This window comes from Castanea sativa, chromosome 5 (genome assembly GCF_040712315.1).
Source record: "Castanea sativa cultivar Marrone di Chiusa Pesio chromosome 5, ASM4071231v1".
In the NCBI taxonomy this organism is placed as follows: domain Eukaryota; kingdom Viridiplantae; phylum Streptophyta; class Magnoliopsida; order Fagales; family Fagaceae; genus Castanea; species Castanea sativa.
In genome coordinates, this window is record NC_134017.1 from 743,457 (window position 1) to 758,545 (window position 15,089).

General features: G+C 32.7%; 3 protein-coding genes and 1 pseudogene across 3 annotated transcripts; 2 read left to right on the forward strand and 2 right to left on the reverse strand.

Annotated features, from left to right (window-relative positions):
- Positions 1–2,649: 2,649 nt before the first annotated feature.
- Positions 2,650–5,652, forward strand: LOC142637011 (uncharacterized). The gene is made up of 5 exons (XM_075811301.1): positions 2,650–3,335; positions 3,745–3,897; positions 4,000–4,141; positions 4,629–4,870; positions 5,045–5,652. The coding sequence occupies exons 1-5, from the start codon at positions 2,847–2,849 to the stop codon at positions 5,249–5,251; spliced, it is 1,233 nt and encodes a 410-aa protein (XP_075667416.1). The 5' UTR covers positions 2,650–2,846; the 3' UTR covers positions 5,252–5,652.
- A 918-nt stretch (positions 5,653–6,570) lies between these two features.
- Positions 6,571–7,147, reverse strand: LOC142633383 (uncharacterized). The gene is made up of 2 exons (XM_075807617.1): positions 6,989–7,147; positions 6,571–6,883 (listed from the first exon to the last, which is right to left on the reverse strand). Exons 1-2 carry the CDS (start codon positions 7,024–7,026, stop codon positions 6,664–6,666), a joined length of 258 nt encoding a protein of 85 aa, XP_075663732.1. The 5' UTR covers positions 7,027–7,147; the 3' UTR covers positions 6,571–6,663.
- Positions 7,148–9,087: 1,940 nt separating this feature from the next.
- Positions 9,088–10,643, forward strand: LOC142637368 (uncharacterized; annotated as a pseudogene).
- A 1,642-nt stretch (positions 10,644–12,285) lies between these two features.
- LOC142633478 (protein SENESCENCE-ASSOCIATED GENE 21, mitochondrial-like) lies at positions 12,286–12,906 on the reverse strand. Its single transcript, XM_075807717.1, has 2 exons — positions 12,783–12,906; positions 12,286–12,676 (listed from the first exon to the last, which is right to left on the reverse strand). The coding sequence occupies exons 1-2, from the start codon at positions 12,818–12,820 to the stop codon at positions 12,457–12,459; spliced, it is 258 nt and encodes an 85-aa protein (XP_075663832.1). The 5' UTR covers positions 12,821–12,906; the 3' UTR covers positions 12,286–12,456.
- Positions 12,907–15,089: the final 2,183 nt, after the last annotated feature.

Here is a 15,089-nt window from a genome sequence, read left to right on the forward strand (position 1 = left end):
CATCCTCCACAATTGGGTACTAGGAGTTTATTGGTGATTAACTTATAGACAATTCATCTCCTTCATATTAGGGAAAAATTGTGGAGCTAAAAGAATATCGACAATACCTTTATGTCAAGAGCTATTAAGGTATACAATATTGTTAAGTTAAATAATAAGAAAATATTGCACACATAATAAACTTGGACACTAAAGGATAAGATGGAACACAAACATGAAACGTGTGAGTGTGAAGTTTTGTTAGTAGTGCAGTGTAGGTTGTGTAACTCTACTAGAGCTAGTGGTGATATTTTTATAGTAGGGTAATGGTGTCAGACCAAATTTTACTTTCTCCACTCTAGAATGTTCTCTGGTCAGCTCACACAAAAATGGTGTAGTGTATGGTTTTCTCAAATTTTTGGCAATGACAGTAAAGACAAAAAAGTAATTAAAATAGGATCATTTTTTTTTTTAATGTGCACAACAATTTCACAACAAAATTAATTAGTAAGTTTTTATTATTGCTAATCTATATGTTTACTATTAACATAATTTTTTTTTATTTATCATTAACAAAATAGTGTGATTAAAGGAGTATAAAATTATAAATCAGGACTATAAAATAATTTTCCATAGACTGACTGTTATTTTATAGTCTTGGATGATACAATAATTTTCCATAGGCTAGGGCTGCTAAAAACAAAAATAGAATGGTGAAAAATAAGCCTTCAACTATGAACATTCTAAGGCATCAACGTATAGAAAATTAGCCCATTTACTCTCATAAAAAAATTAAATTTTCATCATACCTATGAACCATTTTCAAAAACTTCCACTATTGCTAAAATATTGTACATTTGAATTGAGTTATTTTCTAATTTGTTGAGTTACACTAGGAAAAAAAAAAGATGTTTTATTACCATATAAATTTTATGTAACTATTCTTTTATAATTATTGACTTCTAGGGTTGGCCCAAAATCATCCTACACAATTGAGTAGTAGGAGACACTACTAGTATGTCAAGAGTAATTAAGGTATACAATATTGTCAAGTTTTAAAATAACAAAATATTGCACACCTAATAAACTTAGACACTAAGAACAACAAATTATTTAACGGACTGTTAAAAGACAAGATAGAACAAAAACATGAAACATGTTGATTGGCCCAATTTGACTTGAAAGGCCGTGGCTAGTTTCAAAAATCTATTTAATAGAAATAAGGTTGAATATACCCCAAATTTCATGACCATCTATAAATTTAGACTTGTCCCCAAAAAATCTATTATTTTTTACCTAGCTATCGCCATCGAGCCAAATTATAGACGTGAACTGTCATTAAAGTATTTATTTGAGTTTTTCTCATTTTGTTGCTTCATCATGCCATTGTGTTGTGAGTTGTGAGAGATTGCCAAATTATTTGTTTAGGTCTTTCGAAGTCTTGAAATTGATGGTTGCAAACTCTAAGTCAAAAAAAAAAATCAGTTGATAAGCTAATCCTTTTCTATAAGTATGTTTGATTGTGCAAATTCAAACCCAATAGGATACATGTTGGTTGGCAGATTGATCCTCCTTCCTCAACCTAAATTCACTTAAGTGATAAACATCTCTAATTCCAACAATTATTTGTTTTGTTTTTTTTGTTTTTGTTTTTTGTGATATAATAAACTTAGACTCTCTTAATTCAAACATAAAAGATAATGAGCCATGCAGTAAGTAGTAACTACTAACTACACATGAATAGCAAAAAATTTTATACAAATTTGAAAGAAAAGTATATCATATACATCAAATAACACATACAAGAAAGGTGTCCTGGTACATCCTTTAGCTCATTCAGTACATAATTCGAATATCTTCTCTTTCTACTATTGAATTACTTAAATTTTTTTTTCTCAAACTTGAAAAGTCCAAATCTGGTATAGTTTACCTTTTGGTCCTAGCAATATGATCAAAACAATTATAGCTTCTTTGGTAGTACTTTAATAATAGTAGTACTAGTAGTGGGAGTGCAAATCTGTGATATATTTTGGTCTTAGAGCATTCTTATCATAGGTTTTAAAAATTTTAGCATTTAACATCTCAAAGAGCCACTTTATTAATTTTAACAACTTATTTTACAATACACCCAATATCAAAGGTTTTATTTTTTTTACTATTTTGTTTAAAATAATATAAACTACTTATTAAAATAATAAAAAACAATTACACAAACCACATTTTCCACCACAAGTATTAAAAAATAATATTTTTTTTAAGATTGAAGCTACTATGAGCTTTCTTTAAGTTTGAAAGCTCACTGTAACTTAGTTGCTATTTATTTATTTATTTAAGATTAGCACGTTTGTTGTAGCTTACAAACTTGATGTTAAAATTTATCATTTATAGCATTTAGTATTCTTAATGAAAATGCTCTAAATATAATCTCAAAATTGTATAAAAAAAAAATGTAAAAAACATTGTCCTAAAACACTTGAATCCAAATCCAGCATAGTTTACCTTTTTGCCCTACCACCGTGGTCAAAAAAATTATAATTTTTTTTTTTTTTTTGGAAATTAAAACCGTAATCATTCATTTACTATAGTTTCTTTGGTAAAAAAAAGTAGTAGTGGCCTAGTGGGAATGCAAATACATGATTATGATATCTTTTTGGTCATAATATAATCTCCAAGTCAAATTCTATCCAAATATTAACCAAAAAAAAAAAAAAAACTTCATGTACAAATAATAATCAAACCCACCGGAATCTCTCACACATACACACACACAGTCCCCGGCAAATTCGGTTTTCATTGCTTTCTTTCCATTATTCCCTCTTTCTCTCTCTCATAAAACACATACACACGTTATTGTATTAATTTTTATTATGTGGTGGAGATCAGCCTCGTTCATTCTGGACCAACGACACCTCCAAGAGGACCCACCAAACGACATCGCTTCATCCTCCAAACAACCCCCCGATACTCTCTCTTCTCTTGCCCCTCCCCAAACCCAAAACTCCACCTTCATGGCCGCCGCCGATCCCTTCAACCCTATCCCTAACCCCAAAATCTCCGCCTACTACCAGACCCGAGCCGCCCACACCGCCGTCGTCACCAGCGACTGGCTCGCCCAGGCCCAGGCCGCCGTCGGCCACCATCCCGACGACGCTCAGGCGCCCCAGCCCCTCCTCGCCGCTTCTCCCTCCGGGAAGAGCTTCTGCGTCATTAACGAGTTCAACAACTGGCGGAAACAGCCCGATCTCGCGGAGGCCGTCGCCGCTATTCGCGCCTTGGCCGCCGTGATTAGAGCTAGTGAGGCTACCACTATGATGGAGCTCGAAATCGAGCTCAAGAAGGCCTCCGATTCTCTCAAAGTAAAATTCCCCTCTGCTTCTCTTTCTTAGCTTTATGCTCTGTTTGTTTCCACGAAATTGTCAAGTTCATATTATGATGTTTGATATTTTATCATAATTGGTGCACATGTAATTGTAAAGAGGCTGAATTTGATGATTGTAAGAGTTTCCTTTAATATAGCAGTGATGATGGTGATGAATAAACATTGCAAAAGTTGAGAAAGTATAGGAGAGAAAAAAGTAGTGTCATGGACGAGTTATGTTGATGAATGATGATCCCACTAACCTTGTTCACTTATATTTAGATTGTATTGCCAATCCTTTTTTTATAACTGGAAATTGTTAGAAAAACAAGTTGGCATAAGGTTTTAAGTTTCGGGTCTCGATAGATTTTCTAATTGACATGTTTATCCATGTATGTGCTTACCAGTCATGGGACACAACCTCCATCTCCTTGACAGCAGGCTGTGATCTATTCATGCGTTATGTAACTAGAACTTCGGCGTTAGAATATGAGGACTTCAATTCAGCTAGGTCTCGCTTGATTGAACGTGCAGAGAAGTTTGGAGAGATTTCCTGTAAGGTGTGCAAACCAATTATAATCTCTATAACTCCTTAAGGAAAATTTTATTAGCGATGATATAATATTAGCGCCATTAGCTCAATTAGTTTTCTCGTATTGCAGGCACGCAGGATCATTGCCATGCTTAGTCAAGATTTTATATTTGATGGTTGTACAATTTTGGTGCATGGCTTTTCTAGAGTTGTCCTGGAAGTGCTGAAGACGGCAGCTCAGAATAAGAAACTCTTTCGAGTTTTCTGCACAGGTTTTGGTTTTTTTTACTCTTAATGCACTATATTTGCATTGGACTGTCTCTTGATGGAATTAAATCAAAATTAGTGTTCTTTTGTCTTTGTTATGAGTAAGATTAAATCAAAACTGGTACTATTTTTAATGTGAGTAACTAGCCATTCAGCAGCTTTTTAATGGGTATCTGGCCCTTTACTTCTTTCTGCACCATTCTCTAGATTGCAATAAATCACATTATTTTCTTGATGTTTGATTTCATCAAAAGCAAGGGTCACTTTGAAAGTGGAATATGATTTCCTTACATTATTGACCCATGACTGAGCGTGGGTATGGTGCTTACTCCATAAACACTCTTATATAATGTTGGGTTATAGTCCTTATGTTGCATTTTGTGTCTTGATGATAATCTTCTTTAATGAACAAGTGGGCAGTGTCTGTATCTCTTATCCTTTCATAAGGTAATTTCTATCACTTAGTTTAAATTTTCATGCTGTAAAATGCAGAGGGAAGACCAGACAGAACGGGTTTACGATTATCTAATGAGTTGGCCAAGCTTGATGTTCCTGTGAAACTCCTGATTGACTCTGCAGTGGCATATACTATGGATGAGGTTGATATGGTATTTGTAGGGGCAGATGGAGTGGTGGAAAGTGGAGGTATTATTAACATGATGGGAACATACCAAATTGCATTGGTAGCACACAGCATGAACAAACCAGTTTATGTGGCTGCCGAAAGCTACAAGGTATACCAAATTTTGTTCTTTAAAATATCTGATCAAGAAAATCATTGTTTCAAAATTTCATATTTTTAGAAGAATCACTTTGTTGCATTTATCGCATTCCATAAAACAAACATAATGCATAATTTTCTTTCCACTAGACATTAAATACTGATAATTTGATATGTTGCTATGCAGTTTGCTCGCCTTTACCCACTAGACCAGAAAGACATGGCCCCTGCTCTACGTCCTATTGATTTTGGGGTACCCATCCCATCCAAGGTTGAGGTTGAAAGGTCTGCTCGGGATTATACACCTCCCCAATATCTTACTCTACTCTTCACAGATTTGGGTGTGCTCACTCCTTCTGTGGTCAGTGATGAGCTCATCCAGCTATACTTATAGTCATAGTCGTGTATGGATAGTTGGATACAATTTTCTGTATTCATGCATGAATGGTTAGCTTGGTTTTGTTAGTGGTTTTTTATTCGTGAACTTTGGAATGGATAATGGATAGGAATGCATGTCATTTTTTTGCGCAAACACATAGGCCTATTTGCAAACATGCATGCCTATGCGTGCAGAGAAGACATCGCAAAGAAAGTTTCTTATTAGTATAAGTTATGCAGCACTTTATTTAAGCCGGTCTTATAAGATAATTTATTTGTCGGGGTATTGGGCCTACCGGCATGGAGGTCAGAGGCTCATTGGCGCCTGTGCTCTAGAGACAAGAAAATGCAACCCTGTGATGTAGCAATAATGTTTTTAACTCGTTAAATTTGATGTTTGAAATATATTTAGTTAAAGCGTGGAACATGCTGGATGGATATTGTGTAGGGGCATACCACTAGCTGGCTTCACTACTGCCCCCTTTACTTTCTTGTAGGTTTTTTGGTTTCTTTCTTTCGGTGTATTTGGATAAACTTTTTAAGACAAAACCTAAATATAGTAATTTATGTGCTGTGTCTTAGATTTTTATTTTAAAATTCAGCCACGTGGCTATTTAACTAAAAAATACATTTTTATTCTACGAGAACAAATTCACATGGTAGAATCTTAAAAGGGAAACTTAAGGAACAGTACTTAAATACTGTACCTAAATCTTGTCCAACTTTTTAACTAAACTTTAATAGCTAAAATTTTATTAAAAATTGCGCTTAGGAAAAGCAAAAAAGTTGCATAAGCAAATAAGTTAAAAACTTCACCGAAAAAAAGTTCAAAGAAAAAGCTATCATCCATTTTTTTTTGTTGAGAAATCTATGGCTTCATCCCTTAAGAGTTAAGTGCATGTTATCCTAAAGAGTTAAGTGCATGTTAAGCACCATTAATTCTAGTAACGCATGGTAACTATTATCACCATGTGTGTTAAACATCATTGATTTCATATTTCTTTCAGTTTAAGGTGTAATCAAAATCTTTAATTGATTTCTTTCTATCACGGTTGGAGTAGGAGTTTTCTTTTACTCTAGTGGGGTGGGAATATTTGAATCCAAGTTATCCACAGAGAGAGAGAGGTTTACGTATATCCAACTTCTCCCATGTAGAGAACTATGTCCTTGATTGGTAATTGAAGTGTATATAGGCAATTTACTTCCTTTGCACGTAAAAGTATATCTACTCTCTAGATACAAGAGCAACTCGGTATATTCAACTTGGACGCCAAGAACAACAAAGTTAATTTTATTTAATGGTCCATTAAAGTATAAGATGGAACAAAAACCTAAAACAAGTTTGACTAGATTAAAAGCATGTAACATTAGAAACAAAAACGTAATCTCCTAGCCAAGTGAAGTCGTCGAATAAAAATTATTCTTCGTTCAATGTTTCTCCTTCTTGGGAAGAAGCCTCTCCCTTAGCTCTGCAACATCAATCTCACCAAAGTGACTCTCCGGAATCCAGTTGCCAGTTTTTGGATCTCTCATCCAAAAGATCTCTTTCTGCCCTTCAGCCGCAGTGCCGCCAGATTCGGCTGCCTTCCTCACCACTGTCATTACCGGCTGCACCCTTGCATTCTCCACTGCCACCGAGTATGCCCTCCTATAGTAACCAAAAAAAAAAAAATCATGTCAAGAACACAAAAGAAGAAGATGACCCATGATGATTGAAAATTAAATGTGTAAGAGAAAAAAACCAAGCACAAACCTTAGAAGGAGAAGGTTGTTGATGGGAACCCTAGCCATTGTCACTTGAAGAAAGAATGAGAGCGAGTAATAATGAGGATTTCAAATATATAGAGATAAAAGATAGGGATGTATCTGATGAAGAGTTTGAAGGAGGAAGGGATTATTTATATAGGCAAAATAGAGTGGCGGTCTTAGTTGTAACTTAAAAAGAAGGAGAATCCCTTTGATTCCTTGTTTTAAAGGGACAAGTACTTGTGATTGTTTTGGTTTTTGAATTGGTTAACGTATTGGAAACTCCCTGGCGCTAATAAATGACCGTGGATTTCCTTATTTATTTAAAAGTTAATAATTTACATTTATTTCTGCCATTCATCTCAAAAAAAAAAAAAAAAATTTACATTTATTATAATTTAGAAATATATGCTTTTATTTTTCAAACAAATAAAAAGGATAAATGTTAAAGATAAGCAGTAATTGTAATTTCTTTTTTAAATGGGAAGGGAAAAAAATTATAAATTTTAGGAATTCTCTTATTGAATTTAAAATGAAATATATTATTTGATATATGATTTTATTTCTAAATAAAGTTACTTTTCATTAATGAGAGTATTTTTGAACTATATAAAAATCTAGTTGAAAGAGGAGAATCCTCTTATATATAGTATAAATATTTATTTATTTTATCTAGAATTAGGATTTATTCTTCTTCTTCTTTTCCTTTAACAACTAGGATTTCTTGGTCGCTAATTAAACACAAAATCATAGATGCCTTCTGTTTTATTTTCCCTTTAATAACCATGATTTCTTGGTGACCGTGACCAATTAAACAATTAAAAAAAATATGGAAACCAAATTATCCACACTTGGAAAATCCAGTATGGCAATTACACTATTACATCACTTGTTAGAATTAAACAACAGAAAATAAGTCCTACTTCCAAAATTTAACCCAAAAAAAAAAAAACGGTGGACTTCATAGGTTAATGTAGGTTTCATTTAGAGTAATAGTTTCAATTTCTCGATGTTACTTATCTTAGGCCGAAAAGCATTTTTTGGTAAAGCGAACCATTCTTTTAATCTTTTGAGAGATAGAGATAAAGAATTTCCAACCTTTTGATTTTGATTTCTCCATATATAATAAGTAAATGCTAATTATTCTAATTAAAGGCATAAAAGGATTTATTCCCTGGTTGGTGGAATGGTGCACGGCAGATTCAAGTTAAATTAACTCGTTTAATTTAAGCCAAATTCCAGCTCTACTCACATACATTGGATCAGCAAATTTGCATTTTTGGTATACATACGGCAACCTTTTAAAAGTTACAACTAAAAGACTATTTTTTTAAGGCGAAAACAAGTGAGTATAGCTAAAAGGGAAAGTCTCAACTCACGTATTCTTTTTCTCTACAAGGCAAGTAAGTTTATACCAATTTAACTTAATTTATACTATTTTCTTATTTGCTAGCTGTATCATTCATACATAAACATAATCGAATAAAGTTTGGCTACAAACTAGTTTGTATTTAATGATTACAACTCCACTAAATATTTTTTTTTATCGGATGTAAATTTTCACAAATCCACCATTAGATTTTATTATTTTTCTATATCTTCCATGCTTGCAAAATTTTCAAAAAATTAAATATCAAAAGCTATGACAACAATTAAATGTTTAAATTTTAAGTTTTTGTAATATAAAATTGTGCATAAAAATTATGTTTATTCATCGAATAATATAATAATATCCGATTAGCACGAAATTTTACATATGTGTTAAGAACATAAATAACATATAATTTAATAGTTAGATTTTCAAAATATGTAATCATACTAATTTTTTAAGTGAAATTTGTAGCCATTTGCTACAATAATGAATTTTATGATGAATAAATATTGCAAAAGTAATAGGTCACACATGGAAAAATTGTTTTATGGTGTACATAACAGAGTTGATTGAGAAAGTATAGGAGAGAAATAAGTAGTGTCATGTATTGCCAATCCTTTTTATAATCGGAAATTGTTAAAAAAACAAGTTGGCATAAGGTAATCACTTGGGAAAATTAGTTAAATGCAGCACATAAAAAGTTAAAGTTTTGGGTCTCAATATATAGATTTTGCAATTGACATGTTTATCCGTGTATGTGCTTACCAGTCATGGGACACAACCTCCATCTCCTTGACTGCAGGCTGTGATCTATTCATGCGTTATGTAACTAGAACTTCAGCGTTAGAATACGAGGACTTCAATTCAGCTAGGTCTCGCTTGATTGAACGCGCAGAGAAGTTTGGAGAGATTTCCTCTAAGGTATGCAAACCAATTACAATCTATAACTCAAGGAAAATTTCATTAGCAATGATATAATATTAGCGCCATTAGCTCAATTAGTTTTCTCATATTGCAGGCACGCAGGATCATTGCCATGCTTAGTCAAGATTCTATATTTTATGGTTGTACAATTTTGGTGCATGGCTTTTCTATAGTTGTCCTGGAACTGCTGAAGACGGCAGCTCAGAATAAGAAACTCTTTTCGAGTTTTCTGCACAGGTTTTGTTTCGTTTTGTTTTTTTAAACTCTTAACGCGCTATATTTGCATTGGACTGTCTCTTGATGGAATTGAATCAAAATTAGTGTTCTTTTGTCTTCGTTATGAATAAGATTAAATCAAAACTGGTACCATTTTTAATGTACATGTGAGAAACTAGCCATTCAGCAACTTTTTAATGGGGTATCTGGCCCTTTACTTCTTTCTGCACCATTCTCTAGATTGCAATAAATCACATTATTTTCTTGATGTTTGATTTCATCAAAAGCACGGGTCACTTTGAAAGTGGAATATGATTTCCTTACATTATTGACCCATGACTGTCCGTGGTTATGGTGCCTGCTCTATAAACACTTATATTATGTTGGGTTATGGTCCTTATGTTTGCATTTTGTGTCTTGATGATAATCTTCTTTAATGAACAAGTGGGCAGTGTCTGTATCTCTTATTCTTTCATAACGTAGTCTCTGTCACCAAGTTTAATTTTTCATGCTGAAAAATGCAGAGGGAAGACCGGACAGAACGGGTTTACGATAATCTAATGAGTTGGCCAAGCTTGATGTTCCTGCGAAACTCCTGATTGATTCTGCAGTGGCATATACTATGGATGAGGTTGAAATGGTATTTGTTGGGGCAGATGGAGTGGTGGAAAGTGGAGGTATTATTAACATGATGGGAACATACCAAATTGCATTGGTAGCACACAGCATGAACAAACCAGTTTACGTGGCTGCCGAAAGCTATAAGGTATACCAAATTTTGTTCTTTAAAATATCTGATCAAGAAAATCATTGTTTCAAAATTTCATATTTTTAGAAGAATCACTTTGTTGCGTTTATCGCATTCGATAAAACAAACATAATGCATAATTTTCTTTCCACTAGACATTAAATACTGATAATTTGATATGTTGCTATGCAGTTTGCTCGCCTTTACCCACTAGACCAGAAAGACATGGCCCCTGCTCTACGTCCTATCGACTTTGGGGTGCCCATTCCATCCAAGGTTGAGGTTGAAAGGTCTGCTCGGGTTTATACACCTCCTCAATATCTTACTCTATCCTTCACAGATTTGGGTGTGCTCACTCCTGTGGTCAGTGATGAGCTCATCCAGCTATACTTATGGTCATAGTCGTGTATGGATAGTTGGATACAATTTTCTGTATTCATGCATGAATGGTTAGCTTGGTTTTGTTAGTGGTTTTTTATTCGTGAACTTTGGAATGGATAATGGATAGGAATGCGTGTCATTTTTTCGCGCAAACACAAAGGCCTATTTGCAAACATGGATGCCTATGCGTTCAGAGAAAATATCGCAAAGAAAGTTTCTTATGAGTACAAGTTATGCAGCACTTTATATATGCCAGTCATAAGATAATTTGTTTGTTGTGGTATTGGGCCTACCGGCACCGCTACACTCATTTACTCTGGTCATTTGATGTTTTTGATGTAGCATAGAGGTCAGAGGCTCACTGGTGCCTGTGCTCTAGAGACAAGAAAATCAGTTACGAAAATGCAACCCTGTGATGCAGCAATCATGTTTTTAAGTCGTTAATTTTGATGTTTGAAATACATTGAGTTAATCATGGTGAGTGGAACATGTAGGATGGATATTGTGTAGGGGCGTACCAGTCCTGCCCTCTTTACTTTCTTGTAGGTTTTTTCTTTTCTTTCTTTTGGTGTATTTGGATATACTTTTTAACTAAACCTTAATAGCTACAATTTTTTTTTAAATTTTGCGCTTAGGAAAAATAAAAAAGTTTTAAAAAGTTACATAAGCAAATAAGTTAAAAACTTCACCTTAAAAAGTTCAAAGAAAAAGCTATCATCCTTTTTTTTTTTTTTTGAGAAACCTATGGCCTCATCCTTAAGAGTTAAGTGCATGTTATCCTTAGAGTTAAATGCATGTTAAGCACCATTAATTTTAATGATGCATGGAAATATTATTCCTTCTGTCCCAAATTCTTTGGCTTGTATTTCATTTTAGCATTTTTTAAAATTATGTCTTTTTTGAAAAGTTAAACATCATTAATTTATTAACTTTCACTTTATGCCCTTAATTTATTTGTGGGAGCATTTTTTAATTTAAAAAAATATTAAGAACCTAAAATTTGAAATCCACTGTCATCCTTATTCAAATTATAAAAATATTTAAATAATTTTTTGATAAATTTGTTTAAAGGTAATTTAGGAAATTTTTAACTTTTTTTTAAAAAGATAAGGTAGTTAATGATATTTTTCTAAATAATTGAGTTTTTCTAATTAGGTCAAACAGTTTAGGATGGAGGGAGTATCATCATGCCTATTAAACATCATTAATTCTAGTAGGCTGCTCCCTTGTTCTTTTTCTTTCAAGCCCCTTCCATTCCGGACCTGCTCCCCCAATTCCAAAAATATGTATTCATACTTCTGGACTTTTGCAATTGCAATTCTAACTCTTCTTTTAAGATTTTCTTAATTATTTCTTTCAGTCTAAGGTTTTATCAAATTCTTTAATCGATTTCTTTCTATCACGGTTGGGGGTACTAGGAGTAGGAGTTTTCTTTTTTCCCTAGTAGAGTGGGAATATTTGAATCCGAGTTATCCACGGAGAGAGAGGTATCCAACTTCTCCCATATAGGGAACTGTATCCTTTGATTGGTAATTGAAGTATAGGCAACTTACCTCCTTTGCACGTAAAAGTATATCCACACTCTGGATATACAACAAGAGCAACTCGGTATATGCAATATTGTTAAGTATAATAATTGGAAAATACTACACACCAAATCAACTTGGACGCTAAGAACAACAAAGCTAATTTTATTTAAAGGTCCATTAAAGGATAAGATGAAACAAAAACCTAAAACAAGTTTTACTAGATTAAAAGCATGTAACATTAGAAACAAAAACGTAATATTTCTCCTCCTTGCCAAGTGAAGTCATCGAATAAAAATTCTTCTTCTTCAATGATTCTCCTTCTTGGGAAGAAGCCGCTCCCTTAGGTCTGCAACATCAATCTTGCCAAAGTGACTCTCCGGAATCCAGTTGCCACTCTTTGGATCTCTCATCCAAAAGATCTCTTTCTGCCCTTCAGCCGCAGTGCCGCCAGATTCGGCTGCCTTCCTCACCACTGTCATTACCGGCTGCACCCTTGCATTCTCCACTGCCACCGAGTATGCCCTCCTATAGTAACCAAAAAGAAAAAAAAATCATGTCAAGAACACAAAAGAAGAAGATGACCCATGATGATTGAAAATTAAATGTCTAAGAGAAAAAAACAATCACAAACCTTAGAAGGGGAAGATTATTGATGGGAACCCTAGCCATGATCACTTGAAGAAAGAATGAGAACGAGGAATTATAAGGATTTCAAATATATAGAGATAAAAGATAGGGATGTATGTGATGAAGAGTTTGAAGGAGGAAGGCATTATTTATATAGGCAAAATAGAGTGGCGGTCTTAGTTGTAACTTAAAAAGAAGGAGAATCCCTTTGATTCCTTGTTTTAAAGGGATAAGTAAATTGTTTTGGTATTTGAATTGGATAAAGTATTGGAAACTTCCCGACGTTAATGAATCACGTGGATTTCCTTATTTATTTATATTTGTTTATTTCATCTGGAATTAGGATTTATTCTTCTTCTATTTTTCCTTTAACAACTAGGATTTCTTGGTGGCTAATTAAACACAAAATCATAGATGCCTTCTGTTTTGTTTTGTTTTTGTTTTTTGTTTTGGTTTTTTTTCCCCTTTAGTAACCATGATTTCTTGGTGACCGTGACCATTTAAACAATTAAAAAAATATATGGAAACCAAATTATCCACAATTAGAAAATCCAGTATGGCAATTACACTATTACATCACTTGTTAGAATTTTTTTTTTAGTAAAACTTATTAGAATTAAACAACAGAAAATAAGTCTTAGTTCCAAAATTTAACCCCCCCAAAAAAAAAAAAAAAATACGGTGGACTTTCATAGGTTAATGTAGGTTTCATTTAGAGTAATAGTTTCAATTTCTCGATGTTACTTATCTTAGGCCGAAAAGCATTTTTTACATAAAGTGAATGGTAAAGCAAACCATTCTTTTTGTCTTTTGAGAGATAGAGATAGAGAATTTCCAACTTTTTGTCTTTTGATAGAGAACCCTTGCTTTATTGAGCAAGCTCTTTCACATGATGATCTCTCTTGATTTTTTCTGAATAAGGTTTTAAGTTTCCTATCAAAAAAAGAAAAGAAAAAAAGACAATGCTAATCCTTCTAATTAAAGCCATAAAAGGATTTATTCCCTGGTTGGTGGAATGGTGCATAATACAACTATACATGCAATAAGTTTAAACGTAGTATGAATGTGACTGTCATTGGCTGTATATGTTGGGAATTGAACTTACCAAAAGTATGCAAAATTAGTTTCTTCCAGCAAAGTTTATACTGATTTAACTTATTTTATTCTATTTTCTTATTTGCTAGTTGTATCATTTATACATATACATAATCGGATAAAGTTTGGCTACAAACTAGTTTGTACCCAATGGTTACAACTCTACTAAATATATATTTTATTGGATGTGAATTTTCACAAATTTACCATTAGATTTTATATTTTTCTTATATCTTTCATACTTGTAAAATTTTCAAAAGTTAATTATCAATAGCTATGATAACAATCAAATGTTTAAATTTTAAGTTTTTGTAATCTAAAATTATACATAAAGTTATGTTTATTCATTGAATAATACAATAATATCTGATTAACATGAAATTTTACATACATGTTAAGAACATAAACAACATATAATTCAATAGGTAAAATTTTAAAATATGTAACCATGCTTTTTAAGTGGAATTTGTAGCCATTGGCTCCAATAATGAATTTTGTAGCCAAATTTTGTCCTATATGATATATCTTGTATGGTGTATCTAAAAACAAAGTTTGATTACAAATTATTTTGTAGCTAATGATTATAATTCCACTTAATATCTTTTTATTGACATATTCCACAGTTAGATTACATTTTCTTAATTATTATATATTCTATACTTGCAAAATTTCCAGAAGACCAAAAAACAATAATTATATCATCAATCAAATATTTGAATTTCAAGTTTTTATAGTTTAAAATTATGTATAAAAAATAAGTTATGAAACGAATATTAAATAACATTCAATTGAAAAAAAAATTGACATGCGTATTAAGAACATAAAAAGCACAATTTAGTAATTAGATTTTCAAAATATGTAGCCGTATTGATTTTTTTTTTACGGGGAGTTATACCCACAACTAAGTTTGTTACAAACTTTGTCATGTATCTAATTGGAACCTAGACTCTCAATGAAGCTAAAAATGCTAAGTGCTAAGGGCTAAGGAAATGAGTTAATATGATTTTCCTTCAAATTATCTCCCTTGATATTCTTTTGTACAATGGTTATGTTTCTAGGACTAAGTGTAATTTTGTTTTTTGAAAAAAAAAAAATCCACAAAACATGATCCAAACACATATCCATAAGTTCTATATAGTGGCAAGAATATTTGATAATTTCTGGCCAATTATTCCTATTGCAAATAGCAAAAGCCGTTGATTCTGAAGGGAAAACC

Excerpts from the sequence above, each read along its gene's own strand:
- LOC142637011 (XM_075811301.1), top strand. The coding sequence starts at position 2,847 with ATGTGGTGGAGATCAGCCTCGTTCATTCTGGACCAACGACACCTCCAA. Across the intron at positions 3,336-3,744 it reads AGGCCTCCGATTCTCTCAAA|TCATGGGACACAACCTCCAT; the intron begins GTAAAATTCCCC and ends TGTGCTTACCAG. Across the intron at positions 4,871-5,044 it reads TGGCTGCCGAAAGCTACAAG|TTTGCTCGCCTTTACCCACT; the intron begins GTATACCAAATT and ends GTTGCTATGCAG.
- LOC142633383 (XM_075807617.1), bottom strand. The coding sequence starts at position 7,026 with ATGGCTAGGGTTCCCATCAACAACCTTCTCCTTCTAAG. Across the intron at positions 6,884-6,988 it reads AACAACCTTCTCCTTCTAAG|GAGGGCATACTCGGTGGCAG; the intron begins GTTTGTGCTTGG and ends TGGTTACTATAG.
- LOC142633478 (XM_075807717.1), bottom strand. The coding sequence starts at position 12,820 with ATGGCTAGGGTTCCCATCAATAATCTTCCCCTTCTAAG. Across the intron at positions 12,677-12,782 it reads AATAATCTTCCCCTTCTAAG|GAGGGCATACTCGGTGGCAG; the intron begins GTTTGTGATTGT and ends TGGTTACTATAG.